Source organism: Lates calcarifer, linkage group LG2, assembly GCF_001640805.2.
Source record: "Lates calcarifer isolate ASB-BC8 linkage group LG2, TLL_Latcal_v3, whole genome shotgun sequence".
NCBI lineage: Eukaryota > Metazoa > Chordata > Actinopteri > Centropomidae > Lates > Lates calcarifer.
The window spans coordinates 11081652-11102407 of NC_066834.1; the positions used below are offsets into that span (position 1 = coordinate 11081652).

General features: G+C 39.2%; 1 protein-coding gene across 1 annotated transcript in view; it reads right to left on the reverse strand.

Annotated features, from left to right (window-relative positions):
- LOC108887784 (protein kinase C-binding protein NELL1) overlaps positions 1 to 20756 on the reverse strand; it is a 215958-nt gene that overhangs the window by 54797 nt on the left and 140405 nt on the right. Inside the window, exon 13 of the mRNA XM_018683324.2 lies at positions 13721 to 13846. Within this exon, the coding sequence (XP_018538840.1) occupies positions 13721 to 13846 (126 nt within the window). The remainder of the gene's footprint in view (positions 1 to 13720; positions 13847 to 20756) is intronic.

The window sequence follows — 20756 nt, forward strand, 5'->3', positions numbered from 1 at the left end:
TATGGCCAGTTTTGTTTCATTCATGAAATGCTGACTCACTAATATCATGGGGGTACACAGTGCTGTATTCATGTACATGCTCAGGGTCAGCATTTTATAGTCTGCTAGGTACCATGAACTGCTCTCTTGACTTTTATAGTTTGCTGTTAGCTAGAGGCCAGAGGGAATATGGAGTTTAGTACTGCAGGGAATCTATGATTAACCACCACTTGGAGACCTTCCAGTAAACAGTAATTCCCTCTCACTGCTCTAATAGTGTGAGTCAGGAATGTTTACCATGTAGCTACACAGGTAAACTTTAACTTTACTCCCGAGATATTTACTCAGTATCTTTGACTTTTTGATGGCTAGCTGCATCAGCCAAGGACCTTGAGAAGGATTAAGGAGCATTCCAGTGAAAACCTTCATTCTGAGTATCAAATATTCACCACTTAAAAGCCTAAAAAAGTGGCGTTGAGTTTATTTCATTTACAATGCACTGCAACAGTAACTCAAGTTTCATAGTGAAAAAAAGTAAATGCCCATTAAAACAAATACTCTTGTGTTGGAATATCTTCTGGTTTGCTATATGTCAGTTAGATTTCACTGTGTGGGACAATATTAACTGAGATAATAAAAGACATTTTAAAATCTTGGACTTTGAGTAGAAGATTTTGAGTAATCCATCCTTGTCATAAACCTTCTATAAATGAGACCCCATAGTTCTCCTAACTGCTGCAAACATCAGGTGAATTAACCTATATATATGCAAATAGTTAACGAGGGATTATTGAGTGGGAGGTTCCCACTATTTCCCCTCTTCCCACTTTGAAGACACCTCTACCAACCTGACATGATCCCTCACTGACTTCCCACCTGAGAACAGGACCCTGAAAGTGAAGCAGCGTGTACTTTATCTCTGGTCTGGGGATGAATACATTTCCTCACTTTGGATTGTGATTGATAGGTGTCCCATTGAGGGTGTATCATGCCATCAGTAGTGAATGAGAGACTGATTTATATCAGCTCTCTCTGGTCCACTGTTCAACACTGCATCAGCCAGCTGCAGCATGTTAATGACACCACGATCAACATGTTACACTTGACATACTTCATGTTCCACTAATGAGCCCCACAGTGAAAGGTCCTAATGAGGCTGTTCTGGAGTTGACCTGAGGCCAACCACCGCCCGGCTAAAGTGGTAATGCACTATTAGAGAAAAAGGGAAATTTGATTCATAAATTCTTAAAAAGAGCATAATTATAACAACATGAAATAATAATTATGGATCTCTCTGTTGCTTATGAATATGGGATTAACTGATTCCTGGCAACATGTTTATTGATTCAAGTCTTGCTGCTGAGCTTATCAAACTGGTTAAGCTGCAGTTAATGCATCTTCAATTAGAATCTAATATGATTTTGGATGATTATAAACAATACATTAAAAAGCAAGCTTTGATGATGCAGCTGTGAGGTTTTACAACAGAGCTGCACTGCTGAAGCATCTTTTTATGTCAAACTATGAACTGCGTCTTTAAGTACCAGTCAGGACCTGGCCTTAGGCTGCCTCAACTCACAAGGTACACACTCACTAAAACACACTCCTCATTAATATGCAAAAGCTTCGGTTGGAGTCATGACTAATACATTCCCCTTAATTAATGAGTGGTGCTCATGAAGCCCCGAAGCAACTAGGAGAAATTATTTAGCTTTTCTCTTCCCAAGGATTTCCTCCCCATGTTGAACTGTAAAGTGGAGGTGAGTGTCAACAGTGCTGGTGGGATATATAAGAGTTTATGAGAAGGGATATGAAAAGTAGGCTACATTAATGGCAGAGTAATAGAGGAAGAGTTACATGATTAAAAATTCAGCATGCTAATGGGGGTGAGCTGATGGAGGAGAGAGCAACACAATCAAAACACTGACATCCACGGCTGCTAGTTAATGCTGTTTAATGTCTGCTGGCCAATTTGAAATTATAGAAAAGCATAAACAGACAGATGCGACGGCTGAATTGATGGATAATAAATAATGTGAAAAACCACGGCGCAGAATAAGCAATAAAGCCTCCTAAAAATACTTAGGGCAACGAACAGTGCAATCAGCACTCCCACAGGTTTAAATCTGCAATCTGGCCACAGATTTGTGGGACTGCATGTTCAGGTCATGTCACTCTGCACCAACCAGACAACAATATGATTTCCAGAGAAGTGTCTTTACACTTCTTGAGGTATGTGTCACAGTGGTCACAGCCATTTCAGAGCTATGACAACACTGATATGACTGTTTGAGAGTGCATTTATTAATCACCACACCCTTGAAACTTAATCTAGACGTTTTGCACTTGTGCAATCAAAAGAACAGCTACCCTTAGAAACAACCACAGTCCATCCACCCAAGATTTACCTCTTTGCGCTTATAAATAGGGTCTTACTGTTATAAAAGCAGCTATATTGTTATTATACCTTGAACATCCAGATCCAGATGATATATTTCCAGAAAAAAACAGACAATTGCTCACTAGCAGTTACCTGTTCCCAGCTCGCTGTGAACCAAAAAAAGCATATATTTTTTTTAGCAATAAAAGACAAAATCTGACCATGAAAGAGGAACCCCATGAGGCAAAATTCATCATGAAATTTATCAGGAGTCTAAGGATTGACACATCATTGTTAGGGTGAGTGCAAGCGACAGCATGCTGGATTTAAAACAAAAAAACATCTTGTTTTGTATGTTGTTGTCTTAACAGCTTGTGATTCAGACATGGTTTAAACATCTGTCTATTTTCTCAGGACTCCCGCATGTATCTACATGGACTGGATATTGAGCTGTGCCAAAACTTGCCTTAATGCAAAGCAGTATTGTGGCTGAACATACTGTATCCACTGTGACACTGATGGTGGAGTGAAAGGACTGCTGCCGCTGATGTTGTCTTCACTATGCAGCTGGTGTGGTGGTCTCAGAGTCATTGTACTTTGGCAAATGTAACAATAGTTGCATCAGCTTTAACTTCATTCATCAATAATTTAATGCACCACCAAAAGAGGATGCTGTGTGACCCAAAACCAATATTGCAAAAGCTAAAAGCTGCCTCATCACAGATTTTTCTTCTGCACTTCAGTACAATTACAAGGCTCATGCCAGAAGACTTGACTAGCCTTCCTGGCTCATACATTAAAAGCCCTCTGGACGAGTAGGTACAATCAACATGAAAACAACACCACTTGTGTTTGAGAGCCACACTGTTCTCTATCCTGCTATTGATTTTATAAAAAGTATAATGATGATGCATTTATGTTTTAATGCTGTAGTTGCTCTATAGGTTAAATCTACTATTATCTGGAATGGGTGAAGGGCTGTTTGATATTGTGAGTTATTGGATTTAAAGTTAGTTTCACTTTTTAATGTTTCTCTACTTCCTCTGGCCTCAAAAATCAGCAGTGGCAGCTGTTGTTTGATGGGTGGACTGAAAAATAAATTACAGCTTTGGCAGAATAATTAATGCCATGTATTAACCATCAGAGACTGATAAATCCACAAGCTAGAGTATCCAAAGGGGATTCTTTTTTCTACCAATACAATAACCTAATCCAGTGATGAATGATTGTGTGACTGAAGAGTTATTACATTGACAGGAGTGATCTTGGTGATTCTCCTGGAGATAACGGCCGTGTCTGAGTATGCTGTCCTGGTTTGGTTTAATTAGTGATAAATTACTGAGTGATGTGGTGTCAGGCCTGGACATGTTGAGGTGATCACCCCCTCCCAACGTGCTGGAAGATAATGACTGATAATCAGAATCACAGACAGTGTACGCTCAGCGTGACGCACTGTCAACACACTGGAAAATGCAGGGTAATGGGAGGATCACAGGGATCACTGAGGTTATTCTCTCATTTAACAGAATTTGAGTAACGATACATTTCTCACCAATGAAGACAGGTCAGACCAAGAACTTAGTCTCAATTCACTTGTCTTGTTCATTCATTTACTGTTCACTGAAGGGTTAGTATTTAAATGAGCGGGCAATTAAGATTTGGGACACGTACGAATCATAACTGGCAGAAGTGGCTTCACAACAGTAATTTAAACAACGACCAAAGGTAAAGCATTTTTAACAAAAACAGTGTACATATAGTGCAGAAAGTGTCTTATTTGCGGTCAGTAAAAACTCACCAGGAACTAGTTCTTTCTATTTTTTGTTTCATTGCCACCTCCTCTCCTTTTGCCTTATTTTCTCTAGGTGAAATGGTATAATGCCTCAGGATACTAATTTTTTTGCTCAAGTTGAAATATTATTAATACATGGACAACTGTTTGCACTGCCTAGAACTAATAATTTGTGTCCACTTGTACCTTCACATTGAGTTTGTATGTAATCACGGCTCCTGTAAAATGTGCTTCGTGTTCAGTCTGAATTAAAAACCAAGATAAAATGCGGAAGCAGTGCTACTTGCTTTTACTCAAGTACTGAATTTAAGTTACCCCACTACATTTCCTTCCTTTGCAGATGAAGATTTTACCAGAGACAGCATGGGGACTTATGAAATATAAGATTAAAGCAGTGGTCTCATTTATCTTGTGACCCATGCTGGCAACCACTGGACTGAACTTGTTTGACTGTATGTAAAGTAGTTAAAACTAGTTCCACCTCAAACAGCTACAACAGTAAAATGCTGCTGATACATTGGTGTATTAGTACAAATTTAGTCAGAATTTGGCCAAATGAGAAAATGCTCTGCTAAATTGTTTTTGAGGATGATGATGACCTGTTTTGCAGTTTTCAACTTTGATATATTTTATATCTTTCTCTGTTTCACATTTGTTTCCACTGCTGTCTGTGATTTATGGCTCTTCACTTCTACTTGCTCGTCATGCTAACAATAATTTAAGATTTCTGGACTGCTGTTCTTGTCGTAATTTGTTCTGGATCAGACAAGCAGCTAAATGCCTCAAATATTTATTCAAATGTAAACGTATTGATGGTGCAGTTTAAGTAGCTCTGACCCGGTGTGAAATGCAATATAATCTGTGTTGACGTGTGGAGAATGAAACTAATAATTTATGACATTTTGTAGAGTACATTATAATATGTTTGAGCATGTGTCATAAGAGATAATCATTACATTCAAAAAAGAAAAGACAGGATTGGGATTTTAATTAGTATAACACAACCAAATTCCCTTTATTCACATCTCACTAAGGCTATTACTAATGTCTATTATTAGACACAGCAGGGGTTTTCTGTTGTGACTATTGAGAAACCTCATTCATTCAAAAAATTGCAGGACCACTGAGTGATTTTTTTGCTAATGAATATGAAAGACACTATTATCAGCTACTTTACAGACAGAAATGATTGGAGATTCAGAATCAGTTAGACAAAGAAAGACAAATCATCTTTCATAGATGTTTTTGAATATTTGGTGGTTTTCTTAGTCTTCAGTGATAGTACATTGAATGCCACTGGGTTTGGACTTCAGTTCAGACAAAACAAGACACAACACAGACTTTATACTGCACCTTAATAACAGAGATCATTTTGAAGAGGCAGATTTGATTCTGAGCAGAGATTTTTTGCGAGCTATGTGAGCAACACCACTGTTGTAAAGATGGCCGGAAATGGTTCTGACAGTGACGTAAGAGAACAGATCTTTCTCCATGCCAAGGACAAAAGGATGACAAGACAGCTCAAGCACAAATTGTTGTAAGCCTGCATAATATTTGATCTTCAATGCCCTATCACCATAGAACTTTTCCATATGATACCTTTAATTACTTCTGTAGTAAGTCTCAGTTAAGTCTTTTCAGCATTGCAGTATATTCCGAGATTCAAACTCACTAATGTCTATACTGGATGTACAATTTAATGATTAAATCTCCTTTGTGCTCATCAACTAACTAATTAGTGTGCTGCTGTGACATAGTCAGCTGATTGAGTAGCATCTGTCCAGAGATTTTAAAAACTTTTTTCACCACACCACAACTAAATACAGCAGCAGCAATGTCTCCATCTAACATCTTTTTTTTTAAAGCCGTTCTGTGCCTATTTTTATATATCTTTTGGTTTCTTGTTACTTACTATGATTACACGTTTATTCCAGCTGCATTGGTGACATGTCACGGGATTGTTTGTCTCACAGAAATAACTTCTGCTGATGTTTTATTTTCTGATTTCATCTGTCTTCTGTTCCTTTTTCAGCACTTAGAGAGACCTTTTTTCTAAATGGTTTCTAAAACAGAGAGACAGACTCCGTGTGTATTAGAGGATCTATGAGTAAAACCAACACCTCATGATTCACTTTTACTTTGCATAATAAATATCTAAAACATGTCCTCATCTTTTAAGCGCCTACTGTGGTCTCATCCAATAATGTCAAGCAGAACACTTCACTAATGTGAAATTTAATGACCAGTGACAAGCCCATAAAAAAGAACAGAGCACGGCAGGATTTTCAAGGGTTTTTTCCATCACTTTTTTTTTTTTTTTTATCAATGCAAAGTCGTCATGCTCACTTTCTGCCTTGCTGCTCACCTTGACGTGATGTGAGCTCAACAGAGATCTGTACTATGTCACAGGGGGAAAAAAATATTTACTGCCTGTTATAGCATTTAGCCTGAAGGACAAGGAGTTACGTAAAATTAGATGGAGAAAATTTCTGATTTTCCTGCAGTAATCCACCTGGGGTTCAAAAGGCAGTTTTCTTTTGACCCAAAGGTCAATTAATTCCATTTTACAGAGTTGCTTCTCAATACTACTGCATGCAAACCATGTGTGTTGTGAGAAAAAAGAATTTATTATTAAGATTTTACAAGACAAAACAGAGCTCCTTGAACAGGGCAGTCTAGAATTCAGAACCTTTAAGTCTTCTGGTGACTTTTTAAGACTGTTACTTTCTCTGCACTTTTACGAGGCAGATGTACTTCTACTTCCTATTGTCTCTTGCTGTTTACATGATAATTTATGTCATCATTGAATTTAAGCAATAAGATAAGGAGCGTATGCATAATACATATCTTATGTAATCTTAAAGAACAAATGCTAATTAATATGTATTTCCATTTTCTACTGTTACATTACTAGTCTAAAGAGGGCAGATCAAGTATGGAGAGTGTCTGACTTTGACATTGGAGACCAGAGGTTCACATCCTGTTTCGAACCAACAGTAGATGTGATTTCCGTTAAAGATGAACTTCTTACTGTTAACACATTATTCCCACATAAAGATGTTAACAAAAACCTGTTAGCAAACAGTTGCAACCTATCTAAATATCCAGCAGATGTGAAATAATGTGGAAGTAGGTCCTGCTTACTCTCCTTTTACAACCCTGTCTCCTAGAGTTTTCCCCATTTAAGTTGTCTTGTCATGTTCAGAGGCAACAAATGAATGGAATCACTGAACTTTTTCTGTATTAAACCAAACCAAAATATTTTCCTTACCTTAACCCAGTGCTGCAAGTGCCAAAACATAAACATAAAAAGTGAAATGCTATAGTCACTACAAGTAAATATTGTACTTATTTCTAAATACTGTAACATATTTGTGACATGGTAATTATGTAAATTAACAACATTTCCTAAGTGTGTCGATAGAAATCGAAATCTGATCATACTTATGCTGTTGCAAATTAGCTGTGTATAAACATAATTTCTAGGAGACATGGTTGCCTTTTAGCCGTGTATTGATCTGTACTAGCTCCAAAATGTTCCACTGAGTTTATCAGCTAATTGCTGACTATCGGTTTGGTGTTTGCTGCTGCTGCATAGGCTTTTTTTTTGGGGGGGGGGCTGTTTTCATATAAACATATTAATTATACCTGCTTCAGCCATAAAGGTACACTATATATGGGTTATTTTTGTAGGGGCCACAGCGCACTGCTTATTTTAAAAGGCAGCTATAAAAGGCAGTTATAGGTATGGGTATTTGTACAACAAGCTAATACTTTTTCATTTCGATTTTTTAAAATGGTAAATAGACGACATGAACCACTTATATACCAAGGTGCTTTACAATATATCTCTCATTCACTGATGCATCAAAACACACATTCACAGGTAATGGGTAAGGATTTGAGTTTCTTGCTCTGACATCTAAACCAGCACTGATAGTATAGACTTTACTGTTTCTTTCTGTCCTATCACTTTTATTACTTTTAACGATAAAAACAACCACATTTTGCATCAAACGAAGCAGAGGAAGCAGAGGAAGTGGCATCAAAAGAGAAATGCACAACTGCGCATATTACTAATAACACAAAGCACTAAAGTGCTTCTCATTACGTGATAAATATGTACATTTACACCATAAATTAAAGCTGCTTCCTTAGAAGCATTAAGATTCACTTTGCTTTATAGCATTTTCACCACCCAGTTCATATCCTTTGTATGCAGCAGCACAGAACCAGCAAGATAATGCAATTTATTTTCTACCCTATGAAATATACAGCTCAGGGCAATAAAGATGCTTAGGCTGCAATTCACATTAATGAAAGCATGTTCCATTAATGTGCTCTGTCAGAAAACATCCATCCCACAACCACAGAGCATTATTATTCCACATGTTTCCATGTGTATTCAGCCAAGAGAAGTGGAAGACATTGCATCAAAGAGGGAGAGACAAAGCTTTAAAAGACCAGCATAACATGAGGAAACACAGCCCTCCAGATGGCTGTACAGTCTGCTGACAAGCAGAAGTAAACGCTCCTTACATCACACCTTTTAGGGGAAGCTAAATATAAACACCAGCGTCTCAGAGTCAATTACAACTGGATGAAAGTGAGGACTAAGGAAAACTTATCTGACTCCTTCGCAAACTGTGTTTGATGGGCTTATTAAATTGGCTGGTGCTGAGCCAGCCTGACAGCATGACCTCCATTTTTGAAGAGTTAATGTATACAGGGAGGGTTGCCAAGGTTTCCGGGCTCGTCACACCTGAGCTCCACATTCATTACATGCATAATTGGAATTGGATTTGATTAAATTTTCATTAAACATATAATGTGTCTTGGGGGGGTGGATGTGGCCTTTCCCAATGCTAGAATTTTGGAGAATATAGGTAGCAACTGATGCATGAAATTAATGGCAGCTTCTTTTGGTCAGCCATACAGCAGAGCTTGAGCATATTGTCTATGAACAGCACATTGATAAGAAAAATAACAAAGTCAAATATTGATCAGTGGAGCACAGATGAGGATAGAAGAGAAACACATTAGAGGATCAAAGGCAACAGCATGTGAATGAGGGAAAGCAAACACTTAAATCTGTTCAATCCAATCAATACACTTAAAATACCACCATGTGAAACAATAAAGGAGTTGCAGGTATACAGACTGAGATTCTTAAATCAATATATTCAAAAGTTTAAAAAGCTAAATCCAATTATTTATCGATTGCTTTTTCTTTTTTACACAGACACATTGAATTAAAGACCACCTTCAGGCATGTTTGAAGCTATATAAAAGTGCTCTGCTTTGAGTTTGATGTAGGTTTTCCATGAAGTGTTTAATTACCTGGTTAGAAGTTCTTAAAATGACAACTATACCTACTCCCTCATTTTTCATGTCAAAACTTACTGGATACAAAATGTCCCCCGTGTCAAACCAATATATTCTCAATACGTGTACAATGCAAGTTTCCATATCTCAGTTGTGTAAATTGCCTGTTAGACCAAGACTGGCTCCCAAACCAGCTGTGGTGTCACAAATCATGCTGGCAGGTATTCTGTGCTGACCAAAAATCTTAAACTGAGATTTTAGGTTAGCAACAGATGAATTTAAAACCAGCCTCTGAAGATATGTCATTTAGCACAGTGAAGGTCAAACATTCAAGAAAAGTAACAATGACCAACATGCATTTCTGAGTGGAGGGTAACTTTAAAAATGTATGATCCCTCAAAAGAGTTCTAGACCCCATATAAAATACATATGGCTGCTGGATATTTTACAGTTGAACATTAACAGAGTTCTAAATATAGGACTGTTTAGACTCTATAGTAGTATAAGCACTAAGAGGAGTATAAAAGCTGCAGCTTGGCCATCACAGAGCTTTAGAGCTTTAAAGATTAAATATACTGTAAGTTTCAATGTCTCCCAGTCATACAGTGTGCAAAGCTACAGCTTCTAATAGATGAGGCATTTATTTTAAAATACCTATACTATACTTTATCTCTAGGCCTGAGCTGAACCTGCTGCTAGAGTTTATTTACAGGGTGGAGCCAGGAGGAAGGCAAGGACATTAAACCTCCATCCTGCAGTTTAATCTGTAAGTCTTATCAGTCTGCTTAAGGCAGGAAACAATTTCTCCAAAAACCAGAGATCATAAGATAAGCAAACAGCAGAAGTCTATTTTCACAATTGCGTGTGGCAGACAGCTATTAACCACCAACATATGAAGTCAGACCTTCCACAGGGTAAGGGGCTTCTGCTTGCACTGCACCATAAAGACTTAAGATTCTGATACCACTTCTTTAGCAGTGTGCAACACCGTGATCTAACATTATTCACGTTTTGAAAAAAATGTGTGTTAGTGAGTTAATAGTGGTCCAGCAGCTATTTTCTGCCCTGGACTCCACTAAGTGGTTAATCTGGCCGTGAAAAAGTCCAAAGGGAGAGACATCATAGCCCTTGTCACATTGTTTGATTGGCAGGTGATCTAAGCACCAAAGATCGTATCAGACATCAACACATAATCAGTTTCAGACTGATTTGGACTGCATAAACACTCTGTGGTATTTTGAGAAGGTGAGGTACAGAATCTCCTACTTTCTGTCCCCCTCTTTTCTTCTCTTAATCCATCCCCTGTTTTAGCTGAGCTGCTTGCCTGCTTCCATAGAGGTTAAATCAAGTGGAACCACAATAATTGCAGCCTCCCATTGTTTACAGGGCACGGTCTTCACAGAGGACAGGCACCTCCACCAGGCAAGAAGGAGAGAGAGAGGTGGAGCTGAGAGTGTCCAAAGAAAACACTTGATACACAATGAGTAATGTAAACGTGCCATGAGTGACATTTCATTCCTCTGAGGAAGGACCTGCTCACATTGTAATACTGAGAGTAAATTTGTAGACCATGTGGTGCCTGCAGTGATGTAAGGTAAGTTTGTGGCTGGATGAAAGTACCAAGAGCTGCCTGATGTCCATACAGATGTACATACAGTACACATGCACACTAGCCTGAGGTGAAAAGCCAGGAACAAACACATTAGTGCCACTAGTTACTGACATCAAACACATTTCTCCTGCAGTCCTCTGGTTTTATCTCTTTTCTGCTTGATTGTCACAATTCAGGTAACTTCGTTACATCTAACAGAGGACAGGTATTGATGTCATGGTATCATAACATATTCTTCCTTATATACAGCATATATTTGTCAGGAAACTCAATATTTGACCATATTCAACATCCACACACCACTAAATGTGTGGATGCTTTGTATGACATTCATTTTTTTTCAAGATATTACTTTGTGTCCCTCCTGATATTGTAGCTGTACCAATTTCGTGAAACTAATTTCTCTCACCATAAGCAATCAAAACAGCTACTGAAGTTCCTGAATGAATGTTCTCCTTGCTGTTCGGCTTGATAAAGTGCTCCAAGATCTTCCAAATTTCTTTTTTCAATCACAGAATGGTTTCCACTGTGACTGCGTGTGTCCTGCTTAATGCAGTGACAACAACATAATTACCAAAAACCTTTCTAGATCCACAGACACAATGAAGAAAAACAATACAGATTTGAGCACAACGCACCAATTACAGGAGCTAATGGGCAATCGTGTTAGCTGTTGTGAAATATGAGCAGTCACCTCCGTGCACCACAAACGCTAACTCTGTTTTATATTCATGCAGAGGATCTGAAACCCTCGAGAAGAAGCCAAAGGAGAAGCAGCAAGAGGGAAAAGGAGACGGAGGGAGGATTTATCTTTCCCAGCAGATGCAGAGAGTGCTCCTTGGGCTCCCAGTCAGCAGCCAGGACAGTTTACAAGCTGCAAAATAGATTGATTGTCCATGGATCCCTGTCCCTGCCAGGCTGCCAACTCTGAGCTAATTAAAGAACACTTCTCCAGAGAAACACTGAGCAGCAACCAAGCACATCCTATTCATTCTCAAGAAAACATGCTGCTCTAAACCCCTGTAAAAAAAAAACAAAAAAAAAAACATTGTAAGCCAGCTATGCCTGAACAGGCATCACCGAGTTGTGTGTTGAGAAATAGCTTGACATCCACAGAGATAAACTTAGGCAGATAGTTTGCATTGTGTTGTTGAACGTAGGTAAATATGTTGACGAAATTCTTTCCATACTTTGCCCTGACATTCAGCTCTGAGAAGGTCAGGCATATAGAGGAAACAGGATCCTTTTAATCAGAATACTTGGTAGACACTGTGTTGGCTGCAATCACCTTCTCTTGTTTCGATCGCACGCTGATTCTCCCAACCTTTAAAAAGACAGACGCTAGGGTTTTCACCAATCAGTTTGCATTCACTTCTCTGCACACTTTCATTTTAGGTGACAAAAAGATACAGCATCACAGTCACAGAGCCAGGCGGCCAGCAGTAGATGGAAGTTAACATTTTCCAACACATTTAGGAATGAGTGTTACTACATTGTAGTGTTCCTATTGTCTATTTTTTTACATGAACCATTGTGCCATGAAAAGGAGTATGAATTTGATAAAACCTGAAAGATGAAGCGTGCTGGCGCTGTGTCCTGATGAACTTATCCTGATAGGTGCAAAGTTGCAAATGCCATAAAAGTGATAACATGTGTGATAACAAGTGTTTCATTCCCTCTCTGCACAGTGACTAAGGAGTCACAGTCTCTATCTTTTAGCATATTAGCATGTTAACATTTCCTAATTAGAACAAAATACAGCTAAAGCCACACAGAATGTAATTTGTTTAGAAGGCATTTAGTCATACATGAAAGAACTGCACAAACTGACATTTTGATCTGATGATAAGGCAATGAAGTCAGGGGATCATCAAAGTTAGCAGAATTCATGAATGAAATAATGATCCCCAAAGGATGAGTTTAATTGAAATCCATCCATTAGTTATTGTTGTATTCTGCTGTGAATAAACTGAGACTGACCAGCAAGGTTAAATAGTCTTGGAGAACAACATAAATGTGAAGAGGGAGGCCTATAACCAACTGTAAACGCATTCACTACAGGTCAAGAGACATTTTCCAGCTCACTAGCCTCTGGGAAACTGCCCAACAGGCTCCAGTACCATCACAGATTACACTGGATCACCCCTCTTTCAGTTCAGCAGATTTATTTTATTTACTTTTTTAACAACCTCTGCAGAAAAGTTCTATATGAGCTCATTGCAGATTTCGACCACAGGTTTGCTGTCAAAGTTGCCCAAAGGCGGAAACCAAAACCCACGAGTACAATTTTGAAGTGAACCCTTGGAGGCAAAACCAGTTTTAAAAACTGATTTCACAATGTTGTTCTAAGTTCAACATCATAAAACATACTTTTGCTTTTCAGTTCTCCGAAAAATAAACACATCAAACATTCAATGGGTCAGTGATGGCTCAAAGATTGCCTGATACTTCCTAATATAAACAATCACAAACAACACCTATAGTAAGTTGGTATCTTTTAATTTCTTCCCTCTAAATTAAAAAAGTTGAAAGGTTGTGATGATGATCTTTTTACTGACTGGTGTCTGTCTGTGTGCCATTATATGATAAGATCTGATGAGTCAGTCATGTGTTTTCATGCATGCAGACGTACCAGTGCAGGAGTATTCATCCACTCTGATGAAGCCTGGCAGACAGTCACAGCGATGGCTGCCGGGCAGGTTGACACACACCGTGTTGGACTGGCAGTAATGCATCTGGGTTGCACACTCATCAATATCTGAGGACAAACAGAGCAGATACAACGGATTAATAACTCTCTGACAGTTCTCTAAAGACACACTCAGGACACACAGAGCAACTCCTCAGGCAACTGATGAAGCAGGTGGATTAAGCTCATTGAACTGATTTAACACTGTTGTTTTAATCACATTATAAAAGTCTAAGTGAGTCTCACAGCATTACCTTGTTGCTTACAGTTATTAATTGTGAGTGTTGCCCATCCAAAAATAATCCCCAAAATTGCCATCATTCATAAATCACATAGGCAAACAAGAAAACTTTTGCAAAGAAAAGTATGGCAAGAAAAGACAAGAAAGATGAGAAGGGAAAAAAACCAAAGGAAAGAAAAAAACAAAGGAATCTGATGAGATAGGGGCATACAAACTGAAGAGGACAGAGGAGAAGGGAAAGCAGCATTTTCCCTGACATCCACAATGCTCCACTAATATCATGATATATTACAGCCTCTCTTCATACGCAGATTCACTCTCCTCCTAATGTAGCTTGAAAGACATTGTATGAGCATTAAAACACAGAGCTCAGGGAGGCATTAGCAGAGCAGGATGACTGCTGATGAAATGGGATCGCAAACACACAGGGGAGGTGTTGTGCAGAAGGGCCTAAATTTGCGTGTGTGTGTGTGTGTGTATGCATGTATTTGTACAGTGCAGCGTGTTCATGTGGATGTGAGCAGCAGAGAACCATTTTCCTGAGGCTAACAGGCCTTTCTCACACTTAAGGGACTCAGTACACTACACTTAAGGGGAAAGAGAGAGTGAGTAGAGTATTTTCCATATCCTATCCTTGGATAAATACATTCCAGCTTTGAGGTTTTCAGCTCACACTTTCCCCTTACAACAGAGCGAATTTGTATGAAGTATGTAATTGACTTACATGCAACACCCAGAGGTTTTTTCTCTGCAAATTTCATCCTTGGAGAGTGTACAGTAGGAGTGTTGAATTACACAATCAAAGAGAGGCGGATCATGTATTCAGGCGTACAAAGCTTCGTCGGCCTTCAGCATAAAAAGCATTGATCTGCTACATCAAAAACATGGAACTTATTTGAGTGCTTTGAAACAGTACCTGAATCCAATTTTCATCTTGTCCTGAAGCACTACTCCGCCCTGAAAGCTGCTCATTTGATTATGCTTTATTGGCAAAAAGCACCGAGGCGTTGTTCAAGTCTGATGATGGCCGGCCTGTGATGTCGCCGACACACGGCCTCAATAGTTCAAAGTCAAGAGCTTGCTGCTTTTGTCAGCTTTCATTTAAAGTCGGAAAAGCATCTAATGTCAAGTCTGAGGCATGATGAGGCTTTCTGATCTCTGTTCCAAGGTCCTGCAACCCTTATGTTTGTAACTGTGCGTCCGTGTGTGTGTGTGTGTGTGTTTGTGTCCTGAAGTGTGTGCGAGTGTGTGTTTGCCCTCTGCAGCCTCCTCTGGGAGAGTTGTAGCAGGTGAGGTCTGCTGACAGAACTGGAACTGTCATTTCACACAGGGGAGAATTCATTTTTCTGGATTTGCTGGTGTCTCTCTCTCTCTCTCTCTGTCTCTCCCCCCATCCCTCCTCCCCCAGACCTCATCCTCCCCCCTTTCCCTCCACCCCTCTGAGCTCACTTTCTTCATCTCTCTGCTGCTTTATTCATGCTGTGATGTAGGTCAGGGCTGGTGGCGGGGGGGCGGGGGGGGCAGCTAAAAATAAGACAGGATAGGACTCTCTCTGTGCATGTGCTAGCGCATGTGTTTGTGTGAATGTGTATTTGTACCAGCTCATCCCTCTGTGTGTATTTGTGTGTTTGGGGAAGAGAAAGGGAGAGACTATGTGTTTGGATATTGAGTGCTTGGATGCTGTGAGGCAGAAAGAGAGGAGTTTTCATATTATTTTTGTGTCTGTCTCTCTGTCTGCCTGCCTGCCTGTGTCTGTGTGTGTGTGTGTGTGTGTGTGTGTGTGTGTGTGTGTGTGTGTGTGTGTGGGACTGCATGTGTATATGTGCACACTAGTAAGTGCATCACCCCTTACTGTACAGAGGTTAATGGAAACAGCTTTTTATCCAACAGCAATATTGTCTCCAGCTGACTGGCACCCCTGCATTTTCTTTACTCTAATCAACCCAGATTGTGTGTGTTATCTGTGCATGTCGTTCAGGACCTCAGCCACTGCAGCTCCTGTTTTGGTCTGTCTGAAGCTGCTGCCTCAGTCTGAGAGAGAGAGAACTCCGCCTGGACTTCAAAACTATTCATCAAATTCTTTTGTCTATTCAAAATGACAAAACTTTGCGGCTTGGTGAAGACAAAGAGACCAGTGTGTTTGTGTGCGTGCATACACTCCTGCACATGTCTCTCTAAGGTGTTACACTTAACAAATTCTAAACTGTTATTTTCTTTCACAGCTTTTCAGACTGTCACTCAGCAGGTCAATTTCAAAAAAGTTCCGTGAAATTTGTTTGACAGATCGAACGGTGTTTGGAAATGAAACAACTGATTTGATTTTGGTGGTGACTCAGATCTCAGATATCCACCATTTAACACAGATCGCTGCCTGGATAAGAGGAAAATAAGAAACATTTGCACAGAAACTCTTCATTCCAATTATTAAGTTAAGAAACTCAATTTATTTTAGTAATTAAAAGTGTGGGTGTAAAAAGTTGTGGTAGTGGAGTGTAGTTTCTGAACTGAATTGAACTTTTGTACCACTGCAGGTATTATTTTACCTGTGTTTACTTTATATTCTCCATTTTGCTGTCTATGATGAGCTTGTATGGTAAATTTGATGTACAGGTTTGTCTGTAGTTGACGGAAGGCTGTGGCAATATTGCTTCTGGTGCATCCAGGCTAACAGACTCATGTCCAGCAGTTAAAAAAAAAAAAACATCTCTGGAGGGGTTCTTAAGGAGATGAAAGATAACACAACATGCAGTGTATAAACACATCTCTGTCCAAAATAAACCAAAAGTGTATTAAACCCAGACGGCTCTTTTAGATTAACTGTCCATGACCTGACAACTTTCACTGCTTATTTTCCACAGCATTAAGTTAAACAGTGGTAGCACCTGAGGGAAAGCAGCCAAAGCCAACCAGTACTGCAGAAACAATCTCTAATATCATCATCCAGCATCACAACTGCACTGTACATAAAAATTGTCCAGGGAACAAGTACTAAATGTGGGCAATATTAATATGAAGGAATGAATTCAGCATTTGTAGGCATCTCAGCACTAAAACAAAGCTACTGTATCGCTCCCTGCTCCTCCCCAACTGACTGACCAGCCGGAGTAACAACACCCTGTAACTTCAGTTGACACTAATGTAAAAGCATGAATTACTAATTCATGTGCATAAGTTTAAAAAATAAAATAAAATAAATGAACACTCCAAAGCATTTATCTTTTTAGAGAGGACTTAACCAGAGCTACTACATCAAAACGTCATCACCTCACCAGATAAGAATCTCATCACTGTCTCAGCAGATGTCTCCTTCACACACAAACACACAGCAATCAGCATTCCCCTCATCTTTGACCTCTCTTGCTCTCTCTATCTATCTCTATTTTCATGTACCCAAAAGTTAATCTCACCCAGCAATTACACACCATGATAATTGAGGTTTGCACAGAGCAATGCTTTCAGCATATGGGCACTGACATACATACACACACACACATACAGGCTGTGTTGAAAGAGAATTGGGATATTTCATTTATTTTCTCTAATGCACTTGGTGCAAACAACTAATCAGTTTTTTTTCCTCATTTGACTTCACTGAGACACAATAAACAACTGAAACAGTGTCAGCAAGAAAAATATATCCAGTAATAGACAGTTTTCCACAAGTCTCAATCACTGTACACCGAGTCTTTGCAATGAAATCAAAACATATGAAATTACAACATTAAAGAGTACAGCAACACTTTGACATAACGTAATGATAATCAGTTTTGTCTCTGTACATTGAATATGTTATCCAAGTACAGGCGTACAGTAATAATATGTATTGTTGGACTTTTGGGTTTCTGTGTGTGCTCAACGTGTAGGGGAACTTTAACAGAGCTGGACTGACTAATTTTCAGAGGGTAACAGGTTAACTAAGTACTTTCTTCCAACACAGTTTTTTAATAATGTACCTTAGGCCTTAAGCAAAAACCCTCATGATTACCAATTATTCTGCAACACACACCACAGTAATTAGAGCCTACCATTTACTATTTCATTGGTTTTAAAGTATAATCTTAGTGGTGTCAGTGGCTCCTACTTAAAATAAAAAGAAATAACACCTCCTCAGTTTTGTGAGGCAGAAATGTGACCAGCCAATCACAACTCGCCTTAAAACAAAACAGCATGTTCTTTTTTAAATTCAAGTGAAATTCGGGGATGGTAAGATGCTTTGATTTGCTGTTTGCTGTGAGTTTCAGGCACAAATGTTTGCACATTGAATAGGTTGATATCAGCTGCTGTTTGAGTCTGATGTTTCCTTGATGAGGACATACGAGTGCTGACTCTCATCTAATTCCATCTTCATAAGAATCCAAACAAACATACTTCACTTCAATGGGTTTTGCTCTGTCATCAGCTGATCTCACATTTATCCAAATATCTCTGTCCCCACAGGAATCCTGACTCTCTGGTGCAAATACAGCAAAATCTAAACTCTTATCACCATTATGATGCTATTACAATGCATGAACACCTCTTTGATTTAGTAATACCCAGCTTGCCTGTTTACCTGCATAGAAAATATGATCATCAATCTAAATTTTAGAACCTCACTTGTCACCTCACTATTCTGCTTTAGTAGCTATTGGTTTAGAAACTTCAGTTTCTTTGGCAGCATGTTTCTGAGGATTTTTTCTTTGAAACTGGGGACACTTATTTCTTTTTGTGCATGTACGATGATTGACAGCCACAGAGCACAGTGTAATGCAGAAAACTGCACAGCTAAATGAGGATAAAAGAAAAAGTTTCTTCTTATTCCTGTGACAGGCTTTTATCCCTGTGTGGACAATGTTTTTCATACTATATAGGAATGAGGAAAAATGGCTTCCTCTGAAGCTGGGAAATTAATCTCAGCCAGCAATTACACAGCATGATAATTGAGTCTCATACAAAGCACTATTTTCAACAACTTCAACTGGTGAAGTGGGAAAGTTAAGCTTGGATATCTCCAACTATGCTCCTTTCTAAAATGTGGCAGCAGTAACTTACACAACAGGCACAAACTTGAAAAGAACTGGTGATGATGAGGGTTTCATCTCTATGAGGAGGGCATGCACAGGTCCTTCTGCTGTGATACAAAAACCAATAATCAACATGCAGCGCAGGACTACACTTCTCTCAAATGCTGCGTGTTCCCTCTTGGAGCAAGAGGAGAAAAAGAACTACTGATGCATTTAATTAGAGGGCCTTTAGAGAGCAGGAGCACTTATCGCCATTCTTGTCCTTCTAGAAGATGCATAAAGAGCAGGAAGTGCTCTGGTTGAGAAGATTAGAGCCTACTAAGGAACATGCTGCATGCATTGTCTGGCAGGGAATGGCTCGTGAGCAGAAGAACTGAATGATGGCGCAGTTCCCTATCAGGAGAAAGAGACAGTGCAAGCAAGGGGGTGTAATCTATCCGTCACCCTGTAGCTTGAACGAGGAGCTGCCATTCACTGAGCTGCACACTGACAGACTTTCAGACAGACACTCTGAAGACTGAAACTGTGACAGATTCCTTATGTCATACAGAATGGAACAGTTTACCTAGATGACAGGTGCTCTGTGTGTATGTGTATGTGTGTATATGTGTGTGTGTGTGTGTGTGTGTGTGTGTGTGTGTGTGCACGCTGGATGTTAACACAGGTACACTTATTGCAAAGCTTAGAAAAGTACACCTGGATGCCCACTAACTGAAATAAATCCATATATCAGGCAGAGAAAGGCAGCACAGTGTGCGTTTTCCACACAGTTTAACGGATTACTGCACAACTGAGGTCTTATTAAAATCCTAAAAGAAAACTGAATCTGCTTCATCGGAGCAGTGAGATGTATATCACAGAGGAAACACACCGTCTACTGTTGCAGTTTCTGATGTTTTATGAAAAATATCATCAGTACAGAGAAGGAATCTGCACAGCAATCAAACACGCCTCATCCAGACAGAATTACAAAGCGACATACTGTGCAACGTTTTTCATGCAATTTATCTGAGGTTTACCTTCCTCCATCACAAAATAAATGACCACTTTCACCTGTTCTACACATTGCATGCTTAAATAATAGCAAACATGTATAGTATATGCTCCTGAGATGACCAGCTGGTCAATGCACACTGTCACCTCTGCTCTTTGGTACTTGACCACTGGCTCTGTTGTCCATAGCATTTTGAAATATGTTACAATTCCTTCTAGAAGACAAAATTTTGTGCATTTGTAACATGTGTCCCTTGATGCTTATACTTTCTCTGTTGTATGTGTTTTGTCCTTAGGGGCCACTATATCTTTGTACTCCCAAAACAATTCAATAAAAAAGAATATTTAAGAAATTCTAAAACAAATGAATGAATTGATTAAATATCTGCCTGCTTACTTACTTAACCATCAGAATACCTAGAAGAATACTGATGTTACTGTTAGTTGTACCTAACTTGCACCTACGTGCACAATTTTCCTGAAGCTTGTTAGTAAACTCACAAGCACATAAACACTTGCAGGCTCTTACAAACATACAGTACAAACTAGTCACAGGCTGGGATGCACATATGGAGATCCTTGAGCAGCCACACGCCTGTACACACAGACACACACACAAAGTTGATCCAGTGACAAGCTGATAATCAGGAAGTAGTGCAGATGCTGTTGTGAGTGGAGGCAGGGTAAGAAGCAGAGAGGTAAACACAGATGCTGACAGAAGAAAAGAGTGACAAAATCAGCA